The 27274-nt window shown below is 48.7% G+C and overlaps 1 protein-coding gene across 1 annotated transcript in view; it reads left to right on the top strand.

Moving 5' to 3' along the window:
* The window catches only part of XXYLT1 (xyloside xylosyltransferase 1), a 159369-nt gene that overhangs the window by 75746 nt on the left and 56349 nt on the right, over positions 1-27274 (top strand). Inside the window, exon 3 of the mRNA XM_084871699.1 lies at positions 7017-7149. Coding sequence (XP_084727825.1) covers positions 7017-7149 — 133 coding nt within the window. The remainder of the gene's footprint in view (positions 1-7016; positions 7150-27274) is intronic.

Below are 27274 nucleotides of genomic sequence, written 5' to 3'. Positions count from 1 at the left end.
TGCAGTGTTTCCAAGCGGACAATGAGCTGCGCAGCTCCCTCCCTCCAGCTGCTTCCGGGTCCTGAGCCTCGTGACGCCCACCGAGCTCAGCTCAGGCTTGTCATGATTTCCCCTTCTCCCTGAGCCCGCTCCTGGTTAGTGGGAAGCTTGCGCTGATGTTCTGAGATGAAAACCCTCTGATGTTTATAAATATTTATCTCCAGGAATCCTGGAAGCTCTTTCAAAACAGAAAGGGAGAGGAGGCACCCGCATGGTTGATCTGCCCTTCGGAAGAGGCTGCTGCCCAGGATGGTGGGCCCGGTGCTCACCGAAGCGTGTCTTTCCATAACTCCCGGCCTGTTCTGTTGCACGCTGCCTTGTGTTTGTTGACAGTTGTCTACCAGGAATTGTTTCTGGGGATAGGAGAAGGGAGGGGAAGGAAAGGAAGCTTTTCCCCCGTTTTGTTTGTTTTCGGGTATCATTAATTACTCACTCAGGGTTGTAATTCCATCCTTGGTCAGATGACATGCCTTGCGGCTGGCTTAATTGGAGGCTGATGATGAGCTGTCTCAAGCCTGTTTCCACAGGGGACTGTTGAGCGGGGAGCTTCCCAGCTGGTTCTGAGGGCATGAATGTTGCCTTGTGCAGTCACTTGTGCAGAGAAATTGAGCCTCAGATGCCGGCGGCAGGCATGGGCCTCCGGATCTCTGAGAACAATCCCCTGGGCGCTCCAGAGCCTCCTCGGTGCTGTCCAGGCCAGGGTGGCGAGATGGCAGTGGGATCTCGAAGGTCTTGAAAGCTGCATCTTCAGCCAGCACTTTCAATCTTGTCTTTCCTTTTCCAACTTGTTAGAACCAAGTGGCGCTAGCTATTTCATTAGCCTGAAACTGGAGTGAGAGACGATGAGGTGAGCAGACATGTTTCCTTGTAAAGATGGTACCACACTCTTAACTTGACCCCCTAGAGTTGAAGTTCAAACAGAACTTATCTCTCAAACCAGATCTAGCCCTCCTAGATCCTTAGCATCTTTTCCCATTTTAGTGGCTGCTATCTTGTGGTCAACATTCATCAGTGCTGTGGTTGGGGGTTTCAGCTAGGACCCCTGAACCGCTTTCTGGGCCCTGGAGGCAGCAATTCTCCCATTTCCTGAAATAGCTCAACTTAGCCCGCCTAATCTGTTGCAAACACTCATTCTCCATGGAAACCAGTGTTTAAAACATCAATAGCACCATAATCGGTTTGGCTCAGTGGATAGAGCATCAGCCTATGGACTGAAGGGTTCCAGGTTCGATTCCAGTCAAGGGCATGTACCTTGGTTGCGAGCACATCCTCAGTATGTGCAGGAGGAAGCTGATCGATTTTTTCTCTCTCATTGATATTTCAGCTCTCTATCCCTCTCCCTTCCTCTCTGTAAGAAATAAATAAAATATATTATAAATAAATAAATAAATACATACATACATAAAACGCTAACTAGCCCTTGCTGGATAGTTCATTTGGTTGGAGCGTTATCCTGATACACCAAGGTTTTGGGTATGATTTCTAGTCAGGGCACATACAGGAATCAACCAATGAATGCATAAATAGGTGGAACAATAAATCTATTCTCTCTCTGTCTCTCAAATCAATCAATAATTTAAAAAAAAAAAAAAAAAAAGCTCCAACTACTGACCTATGAGGTGGGAATGATGGAAGCTCTTGAAGGTTCTATCATCTACCAAGAGCCAGCATCAGGCAGTTGAGGCCAGGAGGTTGCCCAGCACAGGTGTTTTCCTCAAACACCAGTGCCCGCACAGGACTGTGTGGCAGGCGTCCTTCACCTGAGAAAACGCCACAGGTGCACACGACTACCTCCGTTTCTGTGATTTAGACACATGGCTGAGAAGATTTGTGAGGGGCTGGTTGGAAGGACCCTCATCCAACTAATTGGATGTAGCAGCAAACCCATTCCCAGGAGTGGACAGGTCTGGCTAGAACAGAGGGCGGTGGGCGGACAGCTTTACTCCTGGTTGTGGGGCGCTTACACCAGGCGCTGAGCTTTTGTCTCCAGGAGTTGCTCCTGGAATGTTAAGTCAGCTTCCTGCCTCCCTTTGAATTTAGCACAGCGTAAGGTGTGTGAACATTTGTTTGGTTTTGGTTTTTAACATTCCGTCCTGATGTTAATATGAGAATACGGAGAGCAATTTTCTCATTTCCCCAAACTGGCTATAAAGTGGGTCATGGTGGTGTCTTCTCTTTGGCTGCTACTTACTGATCTTCTGGTTTACATTTCCATGGGCTGGGATGCAGGTCCTTCAGCAAGTCTTGAGTGTGACCCATTTGGGCCATTACACAATGTTTTTTTGCTCTCTGGGAGTTTAGGGTCCATATTGGGAGTGGATGGTGGGAGAGGGAGCTAGTTAGCATAAGAGCATTCACTAGGGGAGTCAGAATACCTGAATTCTGAGATCAATTTGGCTACTTAGCTTGCCTGTCTGACCCCTGACAAATCCCTCTTCTTCTTTGGTCCTCTGTCTCCTCATCTGTGCAATGGGTATATTGGCCTCTTAGTATAAGGCTGTCTTTCAGATCTGTTATCCTAGATTATTCTATCTTTTTGTTATCTTCTTGCAGGATTCTGGCTTAGTGAACATTCCACCAGCCTTCGATGCTTGACTATTCCTTTGAGTCCTCCTTTTTCTCAAATATTCTTTATTCATCTCCTTTTTGCTAGGGGACAATTATCTCACTTATTTATTCCTTAACTTTCGGTGGTTCTACGGCTGCCACTGCAGCTGCCCTCCGCCCAGCATCCTCTCTGTGTCAGTCACGTTTCATTCTCACAACAGCCTTTCTGCATCATGTATAAAACCCCCAGCTGTAGTTTCCACGGGGAGATGACCACATGGAGGACCAGAGGCCAGAGGAACAGGGCCCTTTAAAAGAATCTAATAAATTTCAGCATTCCTGGTAAGCATCTTCCTCTTTTCAGCAGTGACATTTACAACTTGGCATCTTATTTCCTAATTACATAAAAGGATAACAGCCTGGACAGATGCCCGCCCGACAGTGCAGGCTGCGCTTGGGGCTGTCCGCCTCCCGAATAGAAGGGCGCGTCCTCCTGCCTTCGCCTGAAAGGTGACAGCTGGTCAGGCTTCTCACATCGGTGTGCAGGGGTCACTGGGCGCTGGAGCTGCTGCTGCATTCCTTCCCGATCACATGACCTCGTTTGGTGAAGTCCCTCTTGAAAAAGGGGTTAGCGGCTTTCAGCAGACCCTTCCTGAAGGAGGAGCTGTAAAAAGCAGGAAAGCATCTCAAATTGCCATGCCCTAGGACTGCACAACCTTCCAGGCTCACTCCCCGCCAGTCCCTGACGATCAGGGAAAGTGCTCCGATTATGGAGGGGCTTAGTCGGACATGGCCTGGCTCTGCCCAAATGAAGGAGTTGTGTCTCTTCAGGAGACACCTGATGCCCTGAGCTCTGCTTTCCAGCACATTCCCTCCCTCAAGGAGCATCCTCTCTGGCAAGGGCGGTGACGCAGGTACACAGGTGACAGTGACCTGAGGCAGGCAGCTACTCTGACCAGGGCCTGTCCAAGCCGGCCGGGGAAGGAGGCATTCGGGCCGCTCCTTGCAGAATAGGTGGGGTGGGATGACCTTGAAAGACCAGAGCATACACAAAGCACGTGTAGGCTTTCAATGAAGAGTGACTGACTGACTGACTGACTGAATGGTCTCTCTACCATTGGGAGTTCAATTAAAGTGAAATCGCCATTTTCATGTGGAGGACTTCCCTTAAACTCCACGTTTGGTCAGCTCGTTGTTCTGTTTCTTGTCTGTCAGAATACATGACCCCTGACAAATCCCTCTTCTTTGGTCCTCAGTTTTCTCATCTGTGCAATGGGTATATTGGCCTCTTATTAGAAGGCTATCTTTCAGATCTGTTATCCTAGATTGTTCTATCTTTTTGTTATCTTCTTGCAGGATCCTGACTTAGTGAACATTCCACCAGCCTTCGATTCTTGACTGTTCTTTGGCACTTCCTGGGCCTCTGTGTGTATACTCTTGGAGCCAAATCTGCCTCCCGGGTTCCCTTCATCAGAAGGGGACTCAGAGTCAGTGGAAAGAGCATGTGAGGCTTTGAAGTCAAGCAGACCCAGGTTCAGGTCCCAGTTCCAACACTTAGTTTGTTGTAAACCTTGGGCTATTGTTTTTAACTGTCCTAACCCTTTTTTTCTTCATCTAAACATGTTGGGTGGTTATGAGAAATAAACTATTGCCTGTGCAAGGCTGGACACTTAAAAGCCCTCAAAGGAAGGGTGCTTCTCTCTGGCCATCCCCAATGTTACAGAAGTGCTCTCTGTACCAAGCGGATGAGGTTTGCCCTCTCTTATAACCCCACTCATCAACAGAACCTGCAATGATGTGGTGTCTCTGCTTGGGACGAAGTGCCGCCCTGTCACAGTCTCAGACCGGCTCTGCTCTCCCCAGTGTAAGAGCCGCGTGTGGGAGCTTCGGGCACAGGAGATGGACCAAAAGAGAGAAGAGAAATAGGCCGGAGGAGGCGTGTGCTGTGGGGCCTCCCATTGTGGCTTCTCTTTCTTTTTTAAATGTATTTTTATGGATGTCAGAGAGGATGGGAGGAGGAGAGAGAAATAGAAACATCCAGGATGAGAGCGAATCATAGATCAGCTGCCGCCTCATGCTCCCCACTGGGGATGGAGAGGACAACCTGGGCGTGCACCCTGACTGGAAATCCAACCGTGACCTCCTGGTGCACAGGGCCGTGCTCAGCCGCGGAGCCACGCCGGCTGGGCCCCTTATGGCGCCTGATGGTTACAGTTCTCATTCCTGAACAGACTCTTGGGATGTGTTCTTCCCCAGGGTCACCGTCAGGCTCCTCCAGGGCCGTGTCTGAGAACAGCAGGCTCCTGGAGAGGCTGCCTGTGGCCGCTGCTCGTCCTCACTGCTGGCCTAGGGCAGCTTCCCGGGAGACAGCAAGGTCACACCGGGAGCTGTGGGGTCATCACCTTTCCTGGTTTCTGGGTTGTTATTGTTTCTAGTGCCGGAGGGAAAGCCGTGTTTCACTCACGTTTCTATATGGGGCAGGCAGGCAGCAGGGCCCACATTGGCCTATGGGGGAGGGGGCATATGCCTCCCCACAGGGCCAGAGAGGCTGTTTCTGGTGCCCTGTCACTGTCCTCTGGCCTGGGCAGCTGGATTCTTATCTACTGTAACTTGAAATATACATATACATACATATATATGTATATATATATATATGTATATATATATATATATATATATATATGTTTCTATTGATTTCAGAGAGGAAGTGAGAGGTAAAGAGACATAGAAACATCAATGATGAGACAATGAAACATCACTGATCGCTGCCTCCTGTACCCCCTTCCCCCATCAGGTATTGAGCCCACAACCCGGACATGTGCCCTGATTGAGAATTGAACCATAACCTACTGGTTCCACTGAGCCACGCCATTTGGGCACCTCCTATAACTTTTTTCTTTTTCAGGAAACTCATGTAGAGGGTCAACTCGTGTTTCTGCATCACAAAGGAAAATAGAGTGAGGAACAAATGAATCAGTTTTTCTTAAATAGTAAGCTGTGATTTCTTCATAAACTGATTTAGAGACTGGCCCTTGAATTCCACACACATTCCTCAGTGTTTACGGGACTCTAAGCCCTGTACGGAGTGAATGGAGGCTGAGACACCAAAGATGGGGTGCCTGTCTTCAGAGGGCGTCTGGGGGCAGCCTGTCCTCAGGCCGCTGGGGCCTCTGCCGGGGGCAATGCCAAAAGGCTGGTGAAGAGCCAGGCGGGAGTCCTGATGCCCCGATGGTGGTGGTGCTGCGTCCCCTCTCCATGCTGCCCACACAGCGAGGCCAGCCCATGTATTCTCCTTTGTTAAGTTTTCCTAGTCTGCCTCGGGCCTCCCTCTGCAGCTCTCCCACTCTCCAAGCCCTGGCCCTGTAGCCTCCACAGCCGGTGTAGGTGACATTTCCCACCGTTGTCCCATCTTCTCGGCATCTCAGCCTCACCAGGCACATTGTACTGTTCCCACGTCAACCAATGAAATACTAAGGTTTAGAGAAGTAAAATAATTTCCCCAGGGTTACAAAATTCAGCAGCAGCAGAGCTGCACCTTACGCTCATGTGGTCTGATCCCCGTTAGGCCTTCTCCTTGGTACCAAGAACTATGATCTCTCTTCGTCATTAACCCCAAGCACCCCCTCTTTGGAGCTCCCACAGTCCCTCTCCCATTTCATGTCAGCATCAGTTCCTCCCTCCCTCCCTCCCTCCCTCCCTGATTTTAGCCCCCTGCATGTCTCTCCCTGAGGGCTGGATCCTGGAGGGCTTGACACATGGTTCGGTGTCCAGTCCCCTCCTGATACCCACAGCATAGGTGCGGGGCTCAGACTGGCTTGGTCAGGTGAAGGGTGCGAGAATGAACTTGGCCAACCCCTCCCCCCTCCTCCCTTCTCGCTCCTGAGTTATCTGGAGGCAGCGGAAGCAAACGGCTCTTCCGTGCCAGGACATTGTGAGACTCGCTCTGTCTGACTTGATACGTGTTCAGGTTTCCAGAACGTACTTATGAGAGCTTAAGTCAAAACAGTTCTTACCCCTCTATCCCATGGGTCATATACCACCTGTGCCCCAAAGAGCAACACCTGCACGCTTTCAGCTTTAAATAGGGTGTCCATAAAATGTCACATGTGTTTGAGAGTGAGAAGCTGCGCTGTTGACAATTACACCAGGACAGTAGGCCTTAACTGGAGCACGTGGTCGCCTGGATTAAAATAAAACGTGTCTGCAATGGGAAGGAAAGATAGGGGACATTTGTTTCTGGAGACTTCCGGTCTTGCGGAGCGGGTTGCTGGCAGAGAAAGGCCCTTTGTGTCCAGCGCCAACTTTGCATCTTCAGGGACAGCAAGAATAACCCAGGACCCCGTTCTGCACCTTCCACTCGTTTTCTGTAAATAGCCAAGCCTCCCAGGATGTGTGTCTGTGTCTCATTGTTGTCTTTTTCTTTCCTCCAGAGATCCTGCAGATAATTCAGCTGGACCTGGACCTAAAGTACAAGACCAACATCCGGGAATTGTTCGGGGAGTTTGACAATTTCCTGCCGGGCGCCATCATTGGCATCGCGAGAGAGATGCAGCCGGTGTACAGGTGCGTGGAGGCTGAGCGCCTCAGGGCCCCTCCTCACCCTTCACCCCCCGCTCCTGCCACTCGTGGCCGCCTGGGATTAATCAGCGTGCAGTCTGTCTGCACTTACTCTCTTAGGGGCACATTTGTGGTTATTACTTACGGTTAACGGTATGGGCAGGTGTGTACGCTCCAGACTGGAGATGCCATCTCATTCTTTTGGTGGAGTTTGGAAAGCTCAATCATTTTGGTTGTTGGTTCTGGTTAAGCTCGGGACTTTAAAATCTTGGGCTTTGCCGAAACCGATTTGGCTCAGTGGATAGAGAGTCAGCCTGCAGACTGAAAGGTCCCAGGTTCGATTCCGGTCAAGGGCATGTACCTTGGTTGCAGGCACATCCCCAGTAGGGGGTGTGCAAGAGGCAGCTGATGGATGATTCTCTCTCATTGATGTTTCTAACTCTCTATCTCTCTCTCTTCCTCTCTGTAAAAAAAATCAATAATATATATTAAAAAAAATAAATAAATCTTGGGCTTGGTCTTACAGAGGAGGTGTTTGGATCGAGCTTTAACTTGCCAGCCTGGTGATGGAGGAGGCTTTCTTGGCCTCTGAGTCACCAGGGGCTGCTCCTCTGTAAGCGGGTGGGCTTCCCAGTGTCTCGTGGGGAGGCAGAGGCAGCGCAGCTTGGAACAGAGGTTGGCGTGGCGTAGTTGAGGTGAAGAGTGTGTTCTGCATGATGCAGTGTGTTACTGTCAGGTGTACATTACAGAGCAACCCCAGCACCTGAGGACCAGGGGGTGTGTTCAGGAATACTCAGGCAGCATTGTTTGTCGTCGCCAAAAACTGAAAACAATGTAAATGCCCATGGACAGCAGAAAGGATAAATAAAGTGTATCCATGCAGTTGAATACGATATAGAAACAAAGCGAGCAAACAGGAAGTAGCTATAGTGAACAGTACACTGATGGACAGAACTGAACTGCGATCTTCAGGGCTGCACACACAAATAGTAAAAATGATAGGAAATAATGATTCCTAAAAGCCAGATGGTGGTTACCTCTCGAGGGGCCAGGGGCGGGGGTGGGGGGTGGGGGAGCGGGTGATGGGGACATGGGTGGGATTGCCTCGAGTGCTGCAGTCCTTTAGTTCCATGCTTGATGGCCGTGCATGTGTTGGCATGTATGTTTTTGTGTGTAATATATCTTTTACAGTTGAAAAAAAATACACATAGCGGAAAAACAGAAGCACCTCCAGGTTTCTGTTAACACCTAGGCCCACGGCCCTGGGTCCAGAGGGTTCCATGTTGCTGTCTGTTCCTCCTCTGGGCAGAGCCACAGCCGACCCAGAGCCGAGCAGCCTGGAGCTGGGCTTTCACTGTCCCCCGGGCTGCCTGCACTTTGTTCTCCGTGCAGATCCCCATGCTGGCTCCCTTTGGACATTCTTGGAGGGAGGCCCAGTCCCCGGAGCCCTGCAGGCAACTGGTGACTAAGAGCAGGCGTTCCTTTAAGCGGGAGGGGAAGAGGGACAGCCTCAGCGTGGTGGTGGCCATTTGCAAGACCCAGATCACAGAACAGGAAATTCCTGCCCGGCCTCTGAAGGAGCTGATAACTCCCAGGCCTTGGGCTGTTCTGCTGGACGTAGTCCTCTCACAAGTTGCCCTGGAGACACAGTCTCATGTCTGGGGTCTTGATTTAAGGAAAGGAGGTGACAGAAGGAGCACTGAACGGGGAGTCTCCAGGCCCCTGTGGCTGTCCTGACTCTGCCACCAGTTCTGGGGACTGTGATCCAGCTCTCCCGATCCCACCGTCCCCAGGGCCTCTCCTCTCTTCCTGAAGTTCTCGTCTGCTGGCGAGCTCCTCGCTGCCTGCAGGGGCCAGTGTCTCTGGAATGAACACACCAGGCTCAGTGTTAAATGCAGTTGGAGCAGTGAGCCCTGCTTTGAAAATCGTCTCATGTTAATACAAATGGAAACCTGATGACACTAAACTTAAATTGGCCAGAATTTATGTTTTCTGTAGACCTAGGGTTTTATAAACTGTAAAAAGTAAAATGATTTAATTGTCTGGCCTTCTCAAAAGCAATCTCTGAACGATGTTAGATCCAAAATGAAGGTGAGTGTTTCTCATCCTCAGAGTCTTGAAGGAGGTGAGCCATCTGCTGCCGGACTGCTGGGGAGTGCAGAGGCCCCGCTTGCTGGCTCACACTCACACTCACACTCACTCTCACACTCACACTCACACTCAACACAAAAGGAAACCTCATTGCATGCTTCCCTCTCCTGCTGGAATGTTTCTAATGGCCCTTAATTAAGTCTCCGGAGGACTGCCCTGCCCTAATCTGCACTACCCTGGCCCTGGTAATTGCTGCTGAATGTCCCGCGGTGGGAATGGTTGGGTGCCGGCTGGGGCAGGCAGGGAATGGAGTATGGCTCTTTGTCCTCTTCTACAAGGAAACTGGAGTCTCCTCTGTGGCCCGAAAGACCACATGTTAAGTTGTCTGCTGCTCTGGAGCCTGTGTCTGGCTGCGTGTGGTAGCGGGGAGGGGGAGAGGAATGGGAGAAGAAAGAGGGGGTGAATAGAAAGGAGTAAGTGGCAGAGCTGGGCCCTTCCCGTGAGCAGGCGGGCTCAGCCCCTATGCCCTTGGCCTTGGCCGTCACAGCTTGTGGGGAACCCCTGCCCGGCCCGCCCACCTGTGCAGGCGCTCGGGTGCCCGCCACCCCCTGAGGACTCCTGGGAAGCTGGCAGCCGTCTGACAGCCGTGCGCTCCCCCTAAGAGATGGTGCGTGAGGCCGCCAAGTCCTTTTCTGTCGTAAGTGGAACCTGCTAGCATCTAGGAAAAGAAAGGCAATTTTAGAAGCAAACAAAACAAAACAGCACAAAAGCAAAACTTGGACAGATTAACTGAGTTCATTCTGATCTGGAAATTCACTAAGCAGAAATAAATTTGGATCTCCTCAGCGGTGTTATTTTTATAGTCACTTGTCCGACAGTTACTCTACTTCAAAAGGGCACGTATTAAGTCCTGTTTGTGGCCGTTTCCCCTCTATTGTGTGCTGTGAGTGTCAGGAGGGGGTGGGGAGAAAGTATTTCCCACTGTCCATTTGACAAATAACTTTCTTTACTTATTTTTTTTTAACCAAATGTACACCAAACCGACTATGTTCTTTGGAAAAGGATGGATCATGGGATGCTAGGATAGAGGAGCCTTTTCTTGAAACGTGGGTCCCTGTGAGGAGTGTCGAATCAAATATCCCAGGACCCTCCTCATCTGAAAACCGGGAAGAAGCGGTCATTCTGAGCGAAGCATCGCCCTCCCTTTCTTGACTTTTTCTCTCCCTTTGTGTCCGGGAGCTAGAACACAGCCAGGCCCTGGCTGGCGGTGTGTTTTATTGGGATGAGTGGCCAAGAGGAGAAAAGGGTCTGGTGGTCTCTCCGTTCATGGAATGGCCTCTGTAAGAAGGCAGTTGTACTTCGTAAATAGGTGTTAGTCCAGGATGCCATTTTGAATTTGCTGCTTATGCGTGTGTTGTTGGTGGGAATCAGGCTGTGCCACGGGGTCTCCAGGGGAGCAGGGAGGCTGTGGGGTGGCGGGATTTGTTTGTGATGCAAAATCAAAGGAGCTCCCCTCAGAGGTTTCCAGTGTCCTGTCTCCGTCTGTCCTGCCATAGAAAAACCCAACCTTGTCTTCATCAAGGCTCATACATAGGGCAGTGTCCAGAGATTCTGTTTCCTATGGAAGCTCAGTGCTTTGGAGCCTGTGTGGTCTGCTGTAGGCCCAGGTGGCCTAGACCATATGGTTGCTTATATAGAGAACATGCTAACGAATGTAGCTATTGTGTTACTAGTGGGGGAAAGAGAGAGAGAAAGAGAGAGAGAGAAAGGGGGTGGAAGAGGGCTTCTTTGTTCCCCCCTGTGTTTTTTTTTGTTTTTTTAAAAATCATCTCGGGCTTGGGAAGAACCAGGAATTTTTTCAAAATAACCAATCAACTTCTCAAGCTTTGGCGGGCTTCTGATGGGTCCACCCCCTAGCCAATGGTCCCTTTCCCACATTAGACAGACAGGCCTCTGAGGTCCAGCACCTCCCCCTGTGCCATTTTGACTTCTCTTGTGCATGTGCTTAATAACCACTGCCGTAGAAGACGGAAGGAAACTGTCGGACCCTCTTTATGTACATCCTGTAACAATTACAAAGCAGTAAAGCAGCTGTGTGGAGAAGAAATCGCACTCAGGGTGTACCGAGAAGCCACTGGATTATGGCCTGGCTTTTGTGAATTATCCATGGGATGCTTTACAAGTCACTTGATCTCTGGTCATGGTTTTCTTTATCTGTAAGGGGGATAAATATGTTCTGTGTATTGCAAAGAATCACCAGGAAACTCAAATGTCATAACACCATGAGAGCTACTGGGATAAAGAGACCTTAGTGAAGAGGGTTCCCTCCTTCCCTCCTGTAAACTCACAGTTCCTTCTGGTGTTTTCCTTTCCAGATGTTTTGTTCTTTTGAGAACCTCCTTTCTACCCACCCCGCACCACGTAGGGCCAGCATGTCAAATTCGTGGCCTGCATGCGCCCCACAATGAATATTTTTGCGGCCCAGACAATATAGTGGTGTGAGCAGTTATTTACAGTTATGAAGGGAAATAAGTCTCCTGTCAGATCCAGAATTACTGGCATTCACCTTGGGTTAGTTTTGTTTTTTTTAATTTCTTTATTGATTATGGTATCACATATTTGTCCTCATCCCCCCATTCCCATCTCAAACCCCTCCCCACTCATGCTCTCACTCCCTGGTGTCTGTGTCCACTGGCTAGGCCCATATGCATGCATGCAAGTCCTTTAGTTGACCTCTCTCCCTCATCCCACCCTCCCCTACTTTCCCTCTGAGGTTTGACAGTCTGATCGATGCTTCCCTGTCTTCAGGTCTGTTTTTGTTCATCAGTTTATGTTGTTTATTATTTCCCCTAGATGAGTGAGAGATCATGTGATACTAGAAATACATTGATAAGAACTGAAAATGAGACCAGCAATAATGGTTATGCTGAAAGGCAAACGAATTGGGTCAGTTTTGAAAGTAATCACTGCGAACAAGATTTACCCCCAAGTAGGAAAGATAGTAGCGGAGAAGAGATGCCAAGTGTCAGGAAGAAAATATTAATTTTATCATGGCTCTTGTTCTTTCTTTCTTTCTTTTTTTTTTTTTTTAATACTACACTTTTCGGGATAAACCTACATTTCTGTGAAAATGGGAGCTTTTGGTTTTTTGCAGCCCACATAAACTTAAACCTTGTTTATTTGGCCCGTGTTGGCCTTTGAGTTTGACATGCTTGATGTAGGGCCACCAGTTAAAATATAGGATAGCCAGTTACATTGAGTTTCAGGTAAACAACAGAATCTGTTTTGTATGTGTCCCAAACATTGCATTACCGTATACAAAACAATTATTTGTTGCTTAAGTGAAATTTAAATTTATCTGGGCATCCTTTTTTTTTTAATTTGGCTAAATCTGACAGCCCTACCCCTACCTAAGGGTTCAAGTCTTCTCTCTCTAGCAGAAGCAAGTGATGTGGCTTTTCTACAGGATCCTCGAGGAAGCAGGAACCAAGGGCACCGGAGAGGGGCTTGCGAGGGAAGTGGGTGAGAGTGAGGAGTGGGAGGCACCGAGCAAAGTCTCTGAGAGGCGACATGAGGGTCACGCTGTGCAGGAGGCAGAAGCCTGCCTGTGGCTTGGGGTGGCCTCTGGGGCTGGGAAGCCTGGCAGTGGCTTAGATTCAGGCCGCAGGGCTCCTGCTGAGCTGGGAGTTGAGAGCTGAGCTGCAGAGAGAGAGGATGGGAGGGTGGGGAGAGGGGGAGATAACACATCTGAGAGGTCTGTGTGGTATCACGAGAGAGAACGGGTGTCCAGTGAGTGAGTGTGTCTTGAGGAGCTGGGGTCACAGACTCGGTCTGGTCGCTGTGTCCCGGAGCTGGCCCCTGAGGAGCTGCTGAATGGGAGCTGTGTCGGTGGGGGCCCTGGGCTTCCGGTTCTTTCTCTTGTGGCTCCACAGGCCAACTGTGTGCTGGTTGGAGCTCAGACCCGTGGTGAGGGGAAGCAGCAGGCGAGTCCTGTCAGCTGCTGATAAGGCACCACCAGGCAGGAATTCTCTTTTGTGTTAGGTATGTTAATAGTGTCCACTCTTTCACCTTTTAGGGCACGTGGTTTTTATTGGCAGCATTTGTGCCAGCCTAGCCTCCTTCCAGATGCTTGGAATGCAAATATCTGCAGGCTGCTCTATCCATCCTGGGACTGGCCAAAGGCTCTCAGGGGAATTCCGGGGGAAGTGAGGACTGCCACAGAGCGGGGAGGGGGATGGATTGATACCGCCTGTCACTCCTATCTGTGTGACCTTGGACAAGTCTTCCCACCTCTCTAAACTTCAGTTTCTTTAGCTGAGAAACAGATGATAGCGCTCTTTAACTCTATAGGCAGGAGTAATTGGAGGACTAGTTTAGACCAGTGTTTCCCAACCTTCTCTCATGATGGGAATCACCTGGTGGAGTTGTTAAAACACAGATTCCTGAATCCCAACTAAGAGGTGCTAAACTGGAATTTTTGAGAACATATAGGTAAAATTGCATACCTAACTTAGTGCTCTGTATATAACATCTGTGTTAGAGTACTAAGTTAGGTATACAATTTTACCTATATGTTCCCAAAAATTCTAGTTTAGCACCTCTTAGTTGGGATTCAGGAATCTGTGTTTTAACAACTCCACCAGGTGATTCTCATCATGAGAGAAGGTTGGGAAACACTGGTTTAGACAATGTGTTTATAGTGCCTGGCCCAGAGCAGGACTGCCTGGTGTTGGTGGCAGTTGTACCTAGTCCCAGCCCCACCACTTATTAATTCTGTGATTATAGAGAAGTCACTTATTAACCTCTCAGTTTGTTTCTGTATACTATGTAAAATTGGAGCTACTGATAACGTCGCATAATTAGTGCTGATATTTTGACCCTCCCGCATCTGAACTCCCTTCCTATGTTTGAAGAATTCCCTGACACAGAAGCCTTCCTCCCTTTGTGGAGGGCGAAAAGGCTGGATGAATACTTTATTTCCTGTACTCCTGCAGCCAGAGTGTTGGTGCAGTGTTACCTCCCTCCCCGAGGAAAACACCATCATGAATTTAGCCTCTATGCAGGCTGGTTTTTATATTTTCAGTACATATCGTAAGGTATTTACAAAACAGAAACTGCCAGTGTTACAAAGAGAAAACAAGTGGCCCAGGATTCTGGCTGGGAGTTTTAAAAGCCCTTTATTATTAGAAACCAAGAGCTCAGAGGAGGGGAGTACTGTCAGTTGGTGAGGTGCACAGAGTATAAGCAATGGAAAATTTCCAACATAGTAAGGCATATGGGTGCTTCCCTATTATAATATACTAGTGGCCCAGTGCCTGAAATTCATGCATGGGAGGGGGGTTGTCCTTCAGCTCGGCCTGCACCCTCTCTAATCTGGGACCCCTTGGGGGATGTCCGACTGCCAGTTTAGGCTCACCCCCTCTCGCAATCTGGGACTGCTGGCTGCTAACCAATGCCTGCCTGATCACCCCTAACCACTCTGCATGCCAGCCTGATCTCCCCCAACTGCCCCACTCCGTCGACCTGATCACTCTCAGCTGCCCTCCCCTCCTGGCCTCATCGCCCCTAACCATCTCTTACCTTGGCCCTGCCACCATGGCTTTGACCAGAAGGACGTCCGGAAGGTCTCCTGGACTAATTAGCATATTACCCTTTTATTAGTTTAGATTCTTGGAGCTTCAATAACGATCAACCCCTGGCCAACTTTGTTTCATCTCTGCTCCACCCACTTCCCACCCCCCTTCCACTATTTTTAAACAAGTTCTAGACAGTATACCAATTCATCTGTAAATGTCATTTTTAATACCTTCTTAAAAAAAAAAAAAAAGTCCAGTTACCATTGCTGGTTTGGAGCTGAGGAGTGCGGTGTGAACACATGGTGTCATGTCTTCCTCGGGTTCCTCAGGCTGGTGTCAGTTGTTGTGAGGGAGGAAAATGGTCAGATGTGGCTCTGACATCCAGCCAGCTCAAATGTTCCATCTCTCTCCAGACTGTCTCCTGTCAGGATGATAATGTCCTGCTCTGGTCCGGAAGGCTTTCTGGTCAGGATAAATTCAGGTCTGTTGCTCACCAGGCATGAAGCTCTACTTGGGAAGAGAACCCGACCGTCACCATCATTTCAGGATGAGTAAGTGGAGGACTTGAAAGCAGCAGATTCTCTTTTTCCCTCTGACACCGAGGATGAATTTATTGGCTCTTATTCCTATGGGTGTTTTGTTGTTGTTGTTGTTTTGTTTGTTTGTTTTAAATTAACCAAGATTGAACCTGTCCATTTCAATTAGAGTTAAATCTGAGTGGGAGAGAGAAAAGCCTGTCATCTTTGAACAGTGACTGATAAAGAAGCCCAGGATTCCTCCCTGGGAGTTAGGAGCCTGCTGCCTGTTTGTTCAGCCTCTGCAGCCCGGAGGCAGTGAGAGCCCCTGAGGAATCACTAATGACAGGGGAGAGAAATACCTGCCCAGTGGCGGAGATAAAAATATCTGCCCCGAGGTTGTCATTTTTTAGTGACACCATTGGGAAGCTGTTTTAAAAGGAAAACGCTGTCTATGGAAGAACCCACGTGGAATTGTGTTTCTGCTCACACAGTTCCCTGTCTGTGGTTGCACCCGCGGGTAAGCCGTGACCTCTCCGATGCCTTCGGAAGGTCAGGGCCTCAGGAGGCTGCGGGAGACTGTGCTGAGGTCCCGGTGAATGAGTGAGGAGCTCCCCTGGTCTGAAAACACAGCTCACTCCATTCTCTTGTCCTCCTGCACATTATGACTGCTTTGGCTCTACCGAGTCAGGAACAAAAGGCCCATCACGTGGTACCTGACACAGAAGTCTCTTGAAAGAATGAGGGAGGAAATGGATGAGTGTTGAGTACAAGAAGGAACAAATGCTGAATCTGAGGATGCTTCCTCACGTGTGTTGGCCAAACATTAAGGAAGGTTCACAGTCCCATCACGGTGTTCTCACAGAAACTGCTTTCACACTTTTTAAAACAATCTGTGGAAAGCATTGTTATTCTCGGCATTTATTGTGTTCACCGTGTGTGAATCACAGGATTAGGTGCTTTGAGGAATTATGACGATAAGAAAGAATGGCTCTTGCTTTTAATGATATTATAATGTGGGGGAGAGAGGGCAGATAAAATTTCAGTAAAGACACAAATGCCAAAGGTGCATATACACCCAATTTATTGCTACCAGGTGTACCAGTTAATAATGCGGATTTTGTAATTAAAGAAAACACGATAATTTCAAGAGAAACATCAAAAGTGCTTTATTCAAAGTAAAGTTCATCGCTAGCTACACATTCTCCTCCCCATCTTTCAGGTAATTTGAGGATACCATCCCAATAGAACTTTATTGTTTTGAGGCAAACATTCAGAGACCCAAATTTCCACTTCTTCGTATGTTTTGCAGTGCTGCTCAGAAAGTGTGTGCGCCGTCCATCAGAACAAGTGGTAATCTGAAGGAGCACGGTCTGGTGAATACAGCGGTGGGTTAATACTTCCCAGGAAAGATACTTCAATGTGTCTTTTAACTGGTTTTGAAGTGTGTGATGGTGCGTTATCACAAAGCAAAGTTACTTTGCCGTGACTTCTGGCCCATACTGGTCGTTTCATGATCAAAGCATGATTCAAATTGATTATTGTTGTCAGTAGCAATCAGTATTAACAGTTTCACCTTGTTTTAGAAGCTCATAATACACCACACCTTTCTGATCCCACCAAACGCAGAGCATTATCTTCTTTCTGAATGATTTGGCCTTGCAGTTGATGTTGATGGTTGACCTGGATCAACCAATGATTTTGTGCGTTTGGGATTCTCATAATAAATCCACTTTTCATCGCTAGTCACAATTAGATGCAAAAAAAGACTTTCCTTCGTGCCATTGAAGCAACAGCTGATGACTTTTCGGTTTTCCATTTGTCTTCGTTCAATTGATGTGGCACCCATTTTCCTTTCTTTAAAATCTTTCCCATTACTTATAAATGATCGGAAATTGTTTGCTGAGCAACGTTTAATCTTTCTGCAAGTTGTTTTTGAGTTTGACATGCATCTTCATCCAATAATGCTTATAATTGTTGGTCTTCAAACTTTATCAGTTGACCTGGACGTTCTTTGTCTTTAACATCAAAATAATCATTTTTAAAGCATTTAAACCAGCCTTCACAAGTATCTTGAGATGAAGCATATTCACCATAAGCTTCCCAAAGTATACAAGAACTTTCAGCAGCACTTTTCTTCAAAATAATGAATTAAAACTTCCTGCAAATGCTCTTTTTTGGCATGAAATTTGACATTTTAAAAAATATATTTTTATTGATTCCAGAGAAGAAGGAAGAGAGAGAGAGAGAGAGAAACATCAATGATAAGAGAGAATCATTGATTGGCTGCCTCCTGCAAGCCCTCCATTGGGGATTGAGCCCACAACCCAGGCATGTGCCCTTGACCAGAATCAAACCTGGGACCCTTTAGTTTGCAGGTCGACACTATCCACAGGACCAAACTGGCTAGGACGAAATTTGACATTTTTAAGCGTAATAATATCTATGATGTTAACACCTTCAGCAAATCTGACATATGAAAATTTGAAGCTTGTTGTCAATACAACAAAATAGCATACATATTAAATCACATATATATCAACATATGTGTAACTCCATTTATTGAAAAAAAAATTCGCATTATAAATCGGTATACCTGGTATTTGGAGATTCCTCTGGATGAGCCAGAGTGATGCTGTAACTGGACAATCAATGGGTCCAGGCGGCCTGTCACTACTTGAGCCAGTTCAGCAGAGAAGGGGTTGAATGGTATATGAGTGTTTATTCCAATCCCGCCGGCAGTATGGAAGAGCAGCAGGTCATTCACAAACATCTGCTCTGAAACATCCTTCTCCATAAGCCAGCTGTTTAGATTCGGTGGGAAGAAAAAGGTTACATGGGGAAGTAGGCACAAGGGCATGCCAAATGGGCAGTTCACAGGTAACGCAGGCTGGAGATTTGCAAAGGCCTGTGGGTGTGCAAAGGCTGGGGGTCTTCAAAGAGCTGGTGACATGAAAAGGGCTGGCAGCTCTGATTTCTGCAACAAGGTTGTGACTCTTCCCATGATACTAGGCAGCTCCCAGGTGGGGAGGATGGGTACATTTCCAGGTGAGCTCCCAGGTCCCACATGCAACTCCCAGCCAGATCAGAGTGTGCCGTCTTTAATCAGAACAAAACAATCGCGGTTAACAGAGCATGACTAATATTTCTTGCAATTATAGCTGGTCCCTAACCTAACAATGTTTGGCTTAGTATCCAATTTACTGTGTGGCCCACCTCGCCCTCAGTTTAACATTCTGCCTTCAGAGCTTGGAGAATTGTTGTCTTTCCTTTGGAAGGTTTTTTTTTTGGAAGGGTGGTGGGATTCGCTGTGCGGACATAGCCTCCAGGAAGTGTACTTAAGCGGGGGGGGGGGGGGGGGGGGGCGGGGAGGTGCAGAATTGACACCCAACAGGCTCTGTGCCCCAAGAGAAAACTCACTCAGTGGGCGTTTGCTGCAGGCCTGGCTGAGCTGTAGAAAGAAGCTGGAGCCGGTTTTCTAGAAGCCCACAGCCTTGTGTGTGTGTGTGGGGGGGGGGGGGGGGGGGGGAGGGGGCGCGTTGGGGGGGAGGGCAACTCCCTTGGTTGCTCCCCTGGAGGTGGGCCTGCCTGGGCAGGTGCTCCAAATGAGGCACAGCAAAGAGTGGCAGGCCTGGGAGGACTGTCCTGGTTTGCGTTGCTCTAACTTGTTTCTTTTGCCAAATAAACAGCACACTGAGAGAACCTCATTTGCAATCTAGGCAGCAAAAAAGACTTACCTATAAACATCTCCCCGGGGGAAAACAAAATAGCATAGTTGAATCACATGGGGCATATGTACAAGAGGGATTTTCTGTGACAGTGTGTGGAGAGGACTGAGTTCAGCATGACTGGCCCCGTGTGAGGGGAATTTCAATATGCTTCATGGCCGCCTCGGGTACACATTTCAGCCACATGACTGCATTTCTGCAGGTGATTAAGCGAAATAGATATGCAGTCCCCAGGCGCTCTGCTCCCAGGTTAGCAGCAGAATTGGTTGCAGAAAAATCAAGAGTTAGAAATAAACCTTACCTCTTACTCCTACATTGGGTGAGTTCTTTTTAAAAAAAATTATATTTTTACTAGAGGCCAGGTGCATGAAATTCGTGCACTGATGTGTGTGTGTGTGTGTGTGTGTGTGTGTGTGTGTGTGTTTGGGGGGAGAGGGGGGTCCCTCAGCCCAGCCTGCATTATGTCCAATCTGGGACTACTTGTAGGATGTCTGATTGCTGTTTTAGGCCCGATCCCTGTGTGGGATTGGGCCTAAACTGACAGTCAGACATCCCTCTCACAATCTGGGACTGTTGGCTCCCAACCACTCACCTGCCTGCCAGCCTGATCGATGTCTAACTGCTCTTCTGTCGACCTGATTGCCCCCACTGCCCACCCTTGCTGGCCTGGTCACCCCTAACTGCCCTCTCCTGCAGACCTGGTTCCCCCCAACTGTCCTCCCCTGTAGGCCTGATCCCCCCAACTGCCCTCCCCTGAAGGCCCAGTTGCCCCCAACTGCCCTTTCCTGCAGGCCCACTCCCCCACAATTGCCCTCTCCTGCCGGTGTGGTACCCCCTAACTGCCCTCCCCTGCTGTCCATCTTGTGGCAGCCACCTTTGACCACATCGGGAAGGCCACCTTATACGAGGATGTGAGGGTCATTTGCATATTACCTCTTTATTATATAGAATTGATTTCAGAGAGAGGAAGGGTGAAAGAGATAGAAACATCAAAGATGAGAGTAAATCATCAGCTGCCTCCTGCATTCTCCCCCTCCTCCACTGGGGACCAAGCCGACAACCTGGGCATGTGCCCCGACAGGAATAGAACCGTGACCTCCTGATTCATAGGTCCTTACTCAGCCACTGAGCCACACTGGCCGGGCTGGGTGACTTCTTTAAATGAGCCATTGATTGTTGGTCAGAGAGAACTCCTATGATCTTCTGTCGGGGGCGGTGTGTGTGTGTGTGTGTGTGTGTGTGTGTGTGTGTGTGTGTACGTGCGCGCCCACGCGTGCAGAATTGACACCCAACGTCAAGAAGCCCTTAGGAATGCTTTGATCCAGGCCTTCCCAGGTGTCTCTGTCCTAGAGACTTTCCTATCATTATCTGTAAAAGAGGAAATGTATTTAGGAGTATTATTAGTACATAATAAGTCATCTGGACAGTTGCTGCATCCCTGCCTCTATAGACAAGCACTCAGTATGAGGCCAGCCGGTGCTGATGGACCTTAAGGAACGTGAACTCATAGAGACGCTCATGGGGTCCCAGTACTGTCAGTCAGTGCAGAGTGAGGAGCCAATACTAGTACTTTTGGCTGGTTCTCTGGTTCCACTGGATCTGCTTGGACCTATAAGGAAACAATGTCTCCCTTAATAAAATCAAGCTCAGTATCTGCACAGAGTGTAGGCAAGGAAAACCCTTTCCCTAACTGCGTAGGCCCACCTTACCTCCACTGACGCAAGGACCTTGAATTTAGGACTATAAAGAAGGCACTATAATTGCAACTCTCTACTTGGTTCTGCAGTGAATGAGACTTTTGTGTTCATCGTAATGTAACTGCAGTTCACTGGTATGGAGCTTTCTGGGAGCCCGGAAGATAGTGTCTAAGGTAAAGACATAAAGGTGAGCTATGTTATTCAGAAGGAATAACGCAGGGGAGGCACCCCATTTCCTCTGCCTCTTCCTTCCTGCCAAGACGGCAGCAGGGTTTGGGAAGAGTGCAGTGTGGCTTTGGCCTTCCAGGGTCCTGTCTACTCACACCTCACATCTTTTCAACTCCCGTCAAAGGCAAAAGGCATCCTATAGATGACCCAGCAATACGCTTTCCAATAAAAGGAGAGAATTTGAGGCCTTGTTGGTGCAGAGGAGGAGACTGAAATGGCCTTCCAGGGTCTGGGAGAGATTTGTGGGTGAAATAAAATATGCGGATGGCACGTGATTAGCTACAGCCACCTGCACAGACCAGACAAGAGGAGCCCCAGTCCCCAGTCCACGCACCGTGTCACATTCAAGATCAGATGGTTATTCCGTAAAAAACATGAACACGAAAGAACATCCAGTTAGGCTCTCAGAAGGAGAAGGGATGACCCGGTGAACGTAACATTGTTACAGGCACAAGAAGCGGCCATCTGGGACTCAGAACCCAGGATGCTGCTGGGAGCAGTTTAATTTCCAGTCAATGCCTCTGGGATACAATACAAGATTTTAAAGATTTAAAAATGAATTGTGAAAGAGAAGGAAGGAAATCAGTTGATGGAAAACCCATCTATGTCCTGTTTATGACTGCTGAGTCTGACGTTTTTATTTTGCATGAATATGAGCCCAGTGTTTCCAGATTTTCTCTTCTCTCTCTCTCTCTCTCTCTCTCTCTCTCTCTCTCTCTCTCTCTCTCTCTCTCTCTCTCTCTCTCTCTCTCTCTTTCCCCCCCCCCAAGAGAAGCCAGAAATCTATGTTGTTAATATAAAAGCTCCTGATTTTTAAATATTGACAAGCCTACAGTCTGCTAGCTGAACAAAACACAATGGTACACCGATTTCAGCCCGAGAATTGCTAGGTTCAGATTTCGGGTTTAGAAGTTTATTGAGGCAAGCCCTGGCTGGGTAGTTCATTTGGTGAGTGTCGTCTCCATATGTGAAGGTTTCGGGTCCTATCCTCAGTCATGGTATATACAATATCAACCAGTGAATGCATGAGTAAGTGGAACAACAAATCAATGTCTCTCTCTCCCTCCCCCATTTCTCTCTCTCTCTCTCAAATCAATTTAAAAAAAAGGTTTATTAGAGGCAAAAGCAAACCAAAGGCTTCCACCAGCTGGCCTGGACCTTTTGATGGCTTTGGGTTGGTCCTTGGATGCTGATGGTGGCAGTTTTTGGATGCTCACACTTTGTTTTCTCAAATATTTTCTTTCATTAAGTAAGTAGTTGGTTTTTATTGGTAACTTAAAATTCCATCAAATGTTTTTCTAATGAACCTCACGTTTACCTAACAACATGTTCAGGCCAAGCATAATCCTTGTCCAGAAATGTAGCTTTGGAAGAAAAGAAAGAGTCGGCAATCGCTTTCACTTTATCAGAGTCGGCAACTACTTTAACTTGAATGTGTATAAGAACACCTTTGAACCACTCACAGTGTCTGGAGCTGCTCTGGGGAGATCGAAGGTCTAGGCAGGGAGGGAAGGAAGGAGAGAAACCAAAGGGAAGAGGAAAGGGGCAGGGAGAGGCTCGGTGGGGACATGGCAGTTGTATGGTAACAGCTTCCGGTTTCCCCATCCTGTCTGCTCAGTGCTGCCTCCTAACAAGCCAGGGCAGCGCTGGACCCATGGAGACCTGGCGTGCTAATGGGGCCTCTGTGTTACTGGATCATCGATATGATGCCTTGTGCCTTTGGCAGGAGCTGAAAAGGTGAGATGTGAGTGGGGAGGTGGCCTGGAAGACCACGCCCACAGCCCCAGGCCTTGCTGTCTGCTCAGGCCTGGCCTGGGGATGTCGTTAGTGACATGCAGTGGCCTCTTTGCTGGCCCATCTCTCCCTGGTCTAAGCGTCACAGATATTTGTATTTCTCCTGGATAATTAATTGTTTCTCCTTCTGTACAACTAACTAGATGTCCTTGTTTTGGTTCAGTTGTCTAATAGAAAATTAGAACCAAACATGTGATACACCTGTAGCAAGCTTATGGCTCTTTATAGGATATGTTTGGTCATCTTTGCTGGCCAGGATAAGTTCCTTTTGGATGAAAATGGGAACTAAAATGTAAAGGAAAGGAGAGAAGGAGGAAAAGAAGGTGTATGCAGTCTGAATTAGGTCCTGCCACTTAAAACTCCATTTTCTAGATCTGCCCACCTGTAGTAATGGGCTGAGTAGGATTAGGCTTTCTCTGTTGGATGGTGCGAATGCTACATAGAGACTATGATGTGCTTATTTCAAGAGCTAACCACTGGGATCTGGCCATCATTCCACATAGAGGGAAGCAAGGGAAAGAAGTGTGGTCACAGGCTGAAAAGGTGCAGTCCTGCTGGGGTTCTGAAGTGTGGCTAATGCACAGCAGAAGCAGCTTGGGGGAGTTTTTGAGTCCAGCCAAAAATCAATGGTGAAAACAAAGCATTTACACTTTTGAAAGGCAACTACCTCACCAGGTTTTGGACATCCCTCTCACAGTCTGGGGCTGTAAAGACCACCTCAGGAAATAAACATGATCTGGGCCTCAGTCGTGGGTGCATTTTTGGGAGGTTGTCCCTGTCCTCTTATCTCAGCACATCTACAATTATACTGTGTCCTGTGTCTGGGCAGTTAGAGGTGATCAGACTGGCGGAAAGGGGCAGTTAGGGGTGATCAGGCAGATCAGGCAGACAGGCAGGTGAGCAGTTAGGAGCCAGCAATCCAAGATTATGAGAGGGATGTCTGACTGCCAGCAGTTGGACATCCCCTAAGGGGTCCTGGATTGGAAAGGATGCAGGCTGGGATGAGGGGACACTCTCTCCATGCACAAATTTTGTGCACTGGGCCTCTAGTATTTATATAAAAGAATTCCCCAGGTATTTATTGGGGACCTACTCTGTGCTAGGCTTATTGAACAGTCCACAGGCCAAGCCCTCAAGAACGTAACAGTCTAGAGCACATGTGTCAAACACAAGGCCCGCGGGCCAAATCCAGCCCGCCAGGCCTTGCAATGTGGCCCGCACCGCGCTGTCATCACTGCACTCCGCTGTCAGTTTATGACATTGTCAGTTTATGACTGTTCAGTAAACCATTCGGCCCGCGATTTAGGCGGGATTTTAGATTTTGGCCCCTTCTCTGATTGAGTTCGACACCCCTAGTCTAGAGGGTGGGCCCACCTGCAGCTGAGGGTCTGAGCACCCTATGAAAGAGTCTGAGGCCACACTCCCCAAACTAGTGGCACCTTCAGACCTTGCTTCCTTCCCGCTGCTCATGCTGGGGGCCTGGTCCCCTCTCCATCCCTTCACACCATTTCTGCCCCTTAGAAGCCATTGCCCTTCCAGCAACTCAGGTGTGTGCTGTGAGCTTCTCATTGCAGCTTCCCTGCTCCTGCCAGTGGTTAGAACCGTGCTGCAGTCCCTTTGGCTTGAACCGTGCTCAGCCGTTTGCAGATTGGTTTTACATTTGCTTCTCATACTAATTCAGCAGGATGGGAAGGCAGGTCGTTTTATCCCCGTTTTGCAGAAGAGTCTGGGGCAGGTGAGATTTGCCCGGGGTCATTCGGTCACTTGGTCAGGACTAGAACTCGGGTCCTGGCCTCAATGCCCTGCCTGACCTCTGTGCTTCAGAGATCCCAGGTGGGTGATTCTTAGAACCTGCCCTCTACCTCCTGACGCAAAACAGCAGATCTGGAAAGGTTTTGTAGCCTCATACTCAGCAAGCCACAGCTTGGGTCACAGTCTCCTTTTGGGGATTTACAGCATATACTTACTTGTGTGCTAAAGACGATCACAGTCTTTCTCAGTTGTTTTTTTGTTTTGTTTTGTTTTGTTTTGTTTTGTTTTGTTTTGTGTGTGTGTGTGTGTGTGTGTGTGTGTGTGTGTTTTGTTTGTTTTTTAAATTAGAGCATTTAGGAGACCTGCATGCTTATGTTGGCATTGAGGACCCGTACTCCCACGTCCGTCCACAGATGGATTTCTGCTCCAACCCGTGGGTCCCTCCCGCAAATTGGTTTCTGTCACTTTTCCTCACTGCTCAATGACGTCCCTGCGATGCTGCGATGAGGGTGTGATTACAGGGCGTTGTGCTCTCAGGCTGTTTCCTGGGCTTTTGCTCACCGGGGTCTCAGCGGTGCAGGTTTTGGTGTGGATGGTGTCCAGTCAGGCCACTCGCAGCTTTTGCACCAGAGAGGGCATGCTTTTATAGATACTAGAGGGTGTGGGCTTCATTTTTTGTGTGTGCGTATGTCTGCAACTTGACTTGGATTAAAACTTCTGTTACCATATAGAAATTAGAGTAATTCCTTCCTTCCTCCCTCCTTCCCTCCTTCCCTCTCTCCCTCCCTTCTTCTCTCCCTCTATTCTTCCTTCCATCTGCCAAACTTCCACCCCCCACTTGAGATAATAGGAAAGATTTTCTGTGGGTGCCATTGGTAAGTTTCAACATCTATTCCTTAACTTAAAGGAATCCCATTCTGCTCATTATTGCCAGAGCAGCCTGTGGTTTCCCATGGGTCTCACCTCCTGGTGTGAGGCCGAGGCTGTGTGCAGAGCCAGCATGGGTCTCCTGGGAGGTGTGGGGCTGCTCAGTGTGTGTCCGCTCTCGGACGTTGAAACCGCCTGGTTTTCGCCTCCCTGCCTCCCTCTCCTTGCTGTGTCTCCTCTCACTGAAGTGGTTCACAAGCATCCCTCATCCCGCCGGAGGACTTTGTTGATGAGAGGATGGAGAGACAGACCTGGATGGCTTTAGTCAAGTCACTTCCCATCTGCCTTGGTGTCCTCCTTTATCAAATGAGGAACTGAAATGTCTTTCCGAATGCTAACAGACAGCTATAGATTTATTAATAGCATGACAATCTCTGGAACAGGAGAGACATCCGATGGCATCTTTCCTCATGGGACCCCCCCCTACAGCATCGCTGGCTTATTGGGTCTCAGCTGGGTTGCTTCCTACAATGCAGACCTCCCCACTTCCACAGCAGCCCATCATTTTCTTGTTAGACAAGTTCATTGGAATGTTTTTCTGTATATTATGTAAAAAAGGGGCGGGGGGAGAGAAAGGCCTTCCCTGTAGTTTCTACCATTGCCCACTTCTACACTCGGGCCACACAGCACGTGTGTGTGTCCTATCCCCTTCCGGGGAAGCCCTTCAGATATGCAGATTCGTAGGGATGCTCTCATTTCCTCCGAGTCCTCTTTTATCCGGGCTAACAGCCCTTCCCTCACACACACACCCCTTCCCCCGCCACCGAGGAAGGACATTCCACTTCGGGAGGCCAGCGGGTTCGAGTGCTGGTAGAAAGCTTTCCCTCTCCGAGTTCGGTGCCAGGAGGCAGGAAGGAGGCCTCTCTGGAGCAGAGCCGTGTGGACACACATTTCTCACCTGGGAAGCCAGGTCCCAGTTTGTAGAAGGCCCACCCAGCCTCCTGAGGGCTGCCCTTGTCCATCGCAGGGACACCAGTTGTGCAGACGCCCAGACACAGGACCCCCTTGCCTGAGCCTTGGCCTGTGCACACAGCTCAGCTCAGGGGCATGCGCTAAGCCCACGGTCAGTGCAGTGAGCAGCGAGGGGCGTGCTCTTGTTCGAGGTACAGGCACCAGCAAGGTTTCCAGATGTCTGGGGCAGCCGGGGAAGAAAGGCACAGAAGAAGACAGCTTTGTGGATGAAATGTTTGAGTTTGCTGGGCGCCGCCTGGAGGGTCCCTGAAAGCAGGGGTGCAGGGACTTCCCAAGATCTGGCTGCACAGATCACAGTCCCTTGCTTTCCCTCCTCACTTGTATCCTCCCATTTCCATTTTAGGGGAAAAAATGGAAGGTTCTCTGTGGTTGTGTCATATCTATTCTCTGGTGGACTGGCTTGGCCACGTCAAACCACAGGACCATGTGGGGACACAGAAAGTTCTGTTGTTTTTTTCCAAACCATAGTGTCCCAAGAGCTTTGTCCTCTTCCTGTGTTCTCGGTGGGGGCCTGCACCTTCTGGACTTCTTGCCAGGTGTGGCCAGTACATTCTCACAGCTCTGAGCTCCAAGGGCCTCTGCTCCCTAGAGCTTCCTGACAGCTGGGGTTCACGGTCCTGTGGCATTTGTCACAGCTCTGGAGGGATTTCTGTATAACTGCTTTGAGACCTTACTGTTTTTATTGTCCCCTAAAAATTAGCTTCAACATCATATTGGAGTAAAAATGAGCTAAACCAATATAGGTCTCTGGTATACAAATACATCTGGGCTGATCTAGGGCTTTGGAGAAACATGAGCCGAAACTGGTTTGACTCTGCTGAAACCCATTTGGCTCAGTGGATAGAGCGTCA

Source organism: Pipistrellus hanaki (genome assembly GCF_964339955.1).
Source record: "Pipistrellus hanaki genome assembly, chromosome: 2".
NCBI classification, from domain to species: Eukaryota; Metazoa; Chordata; class Mammalia; order Chiroptera; family Vespertilionidae; genus Pipistrellus; species Pipistrellus hanaki.
Note: the sequence above shows the minus strand (reverse complement) of the source record. Positions and strands in the feature narration are given on the sequence as shown.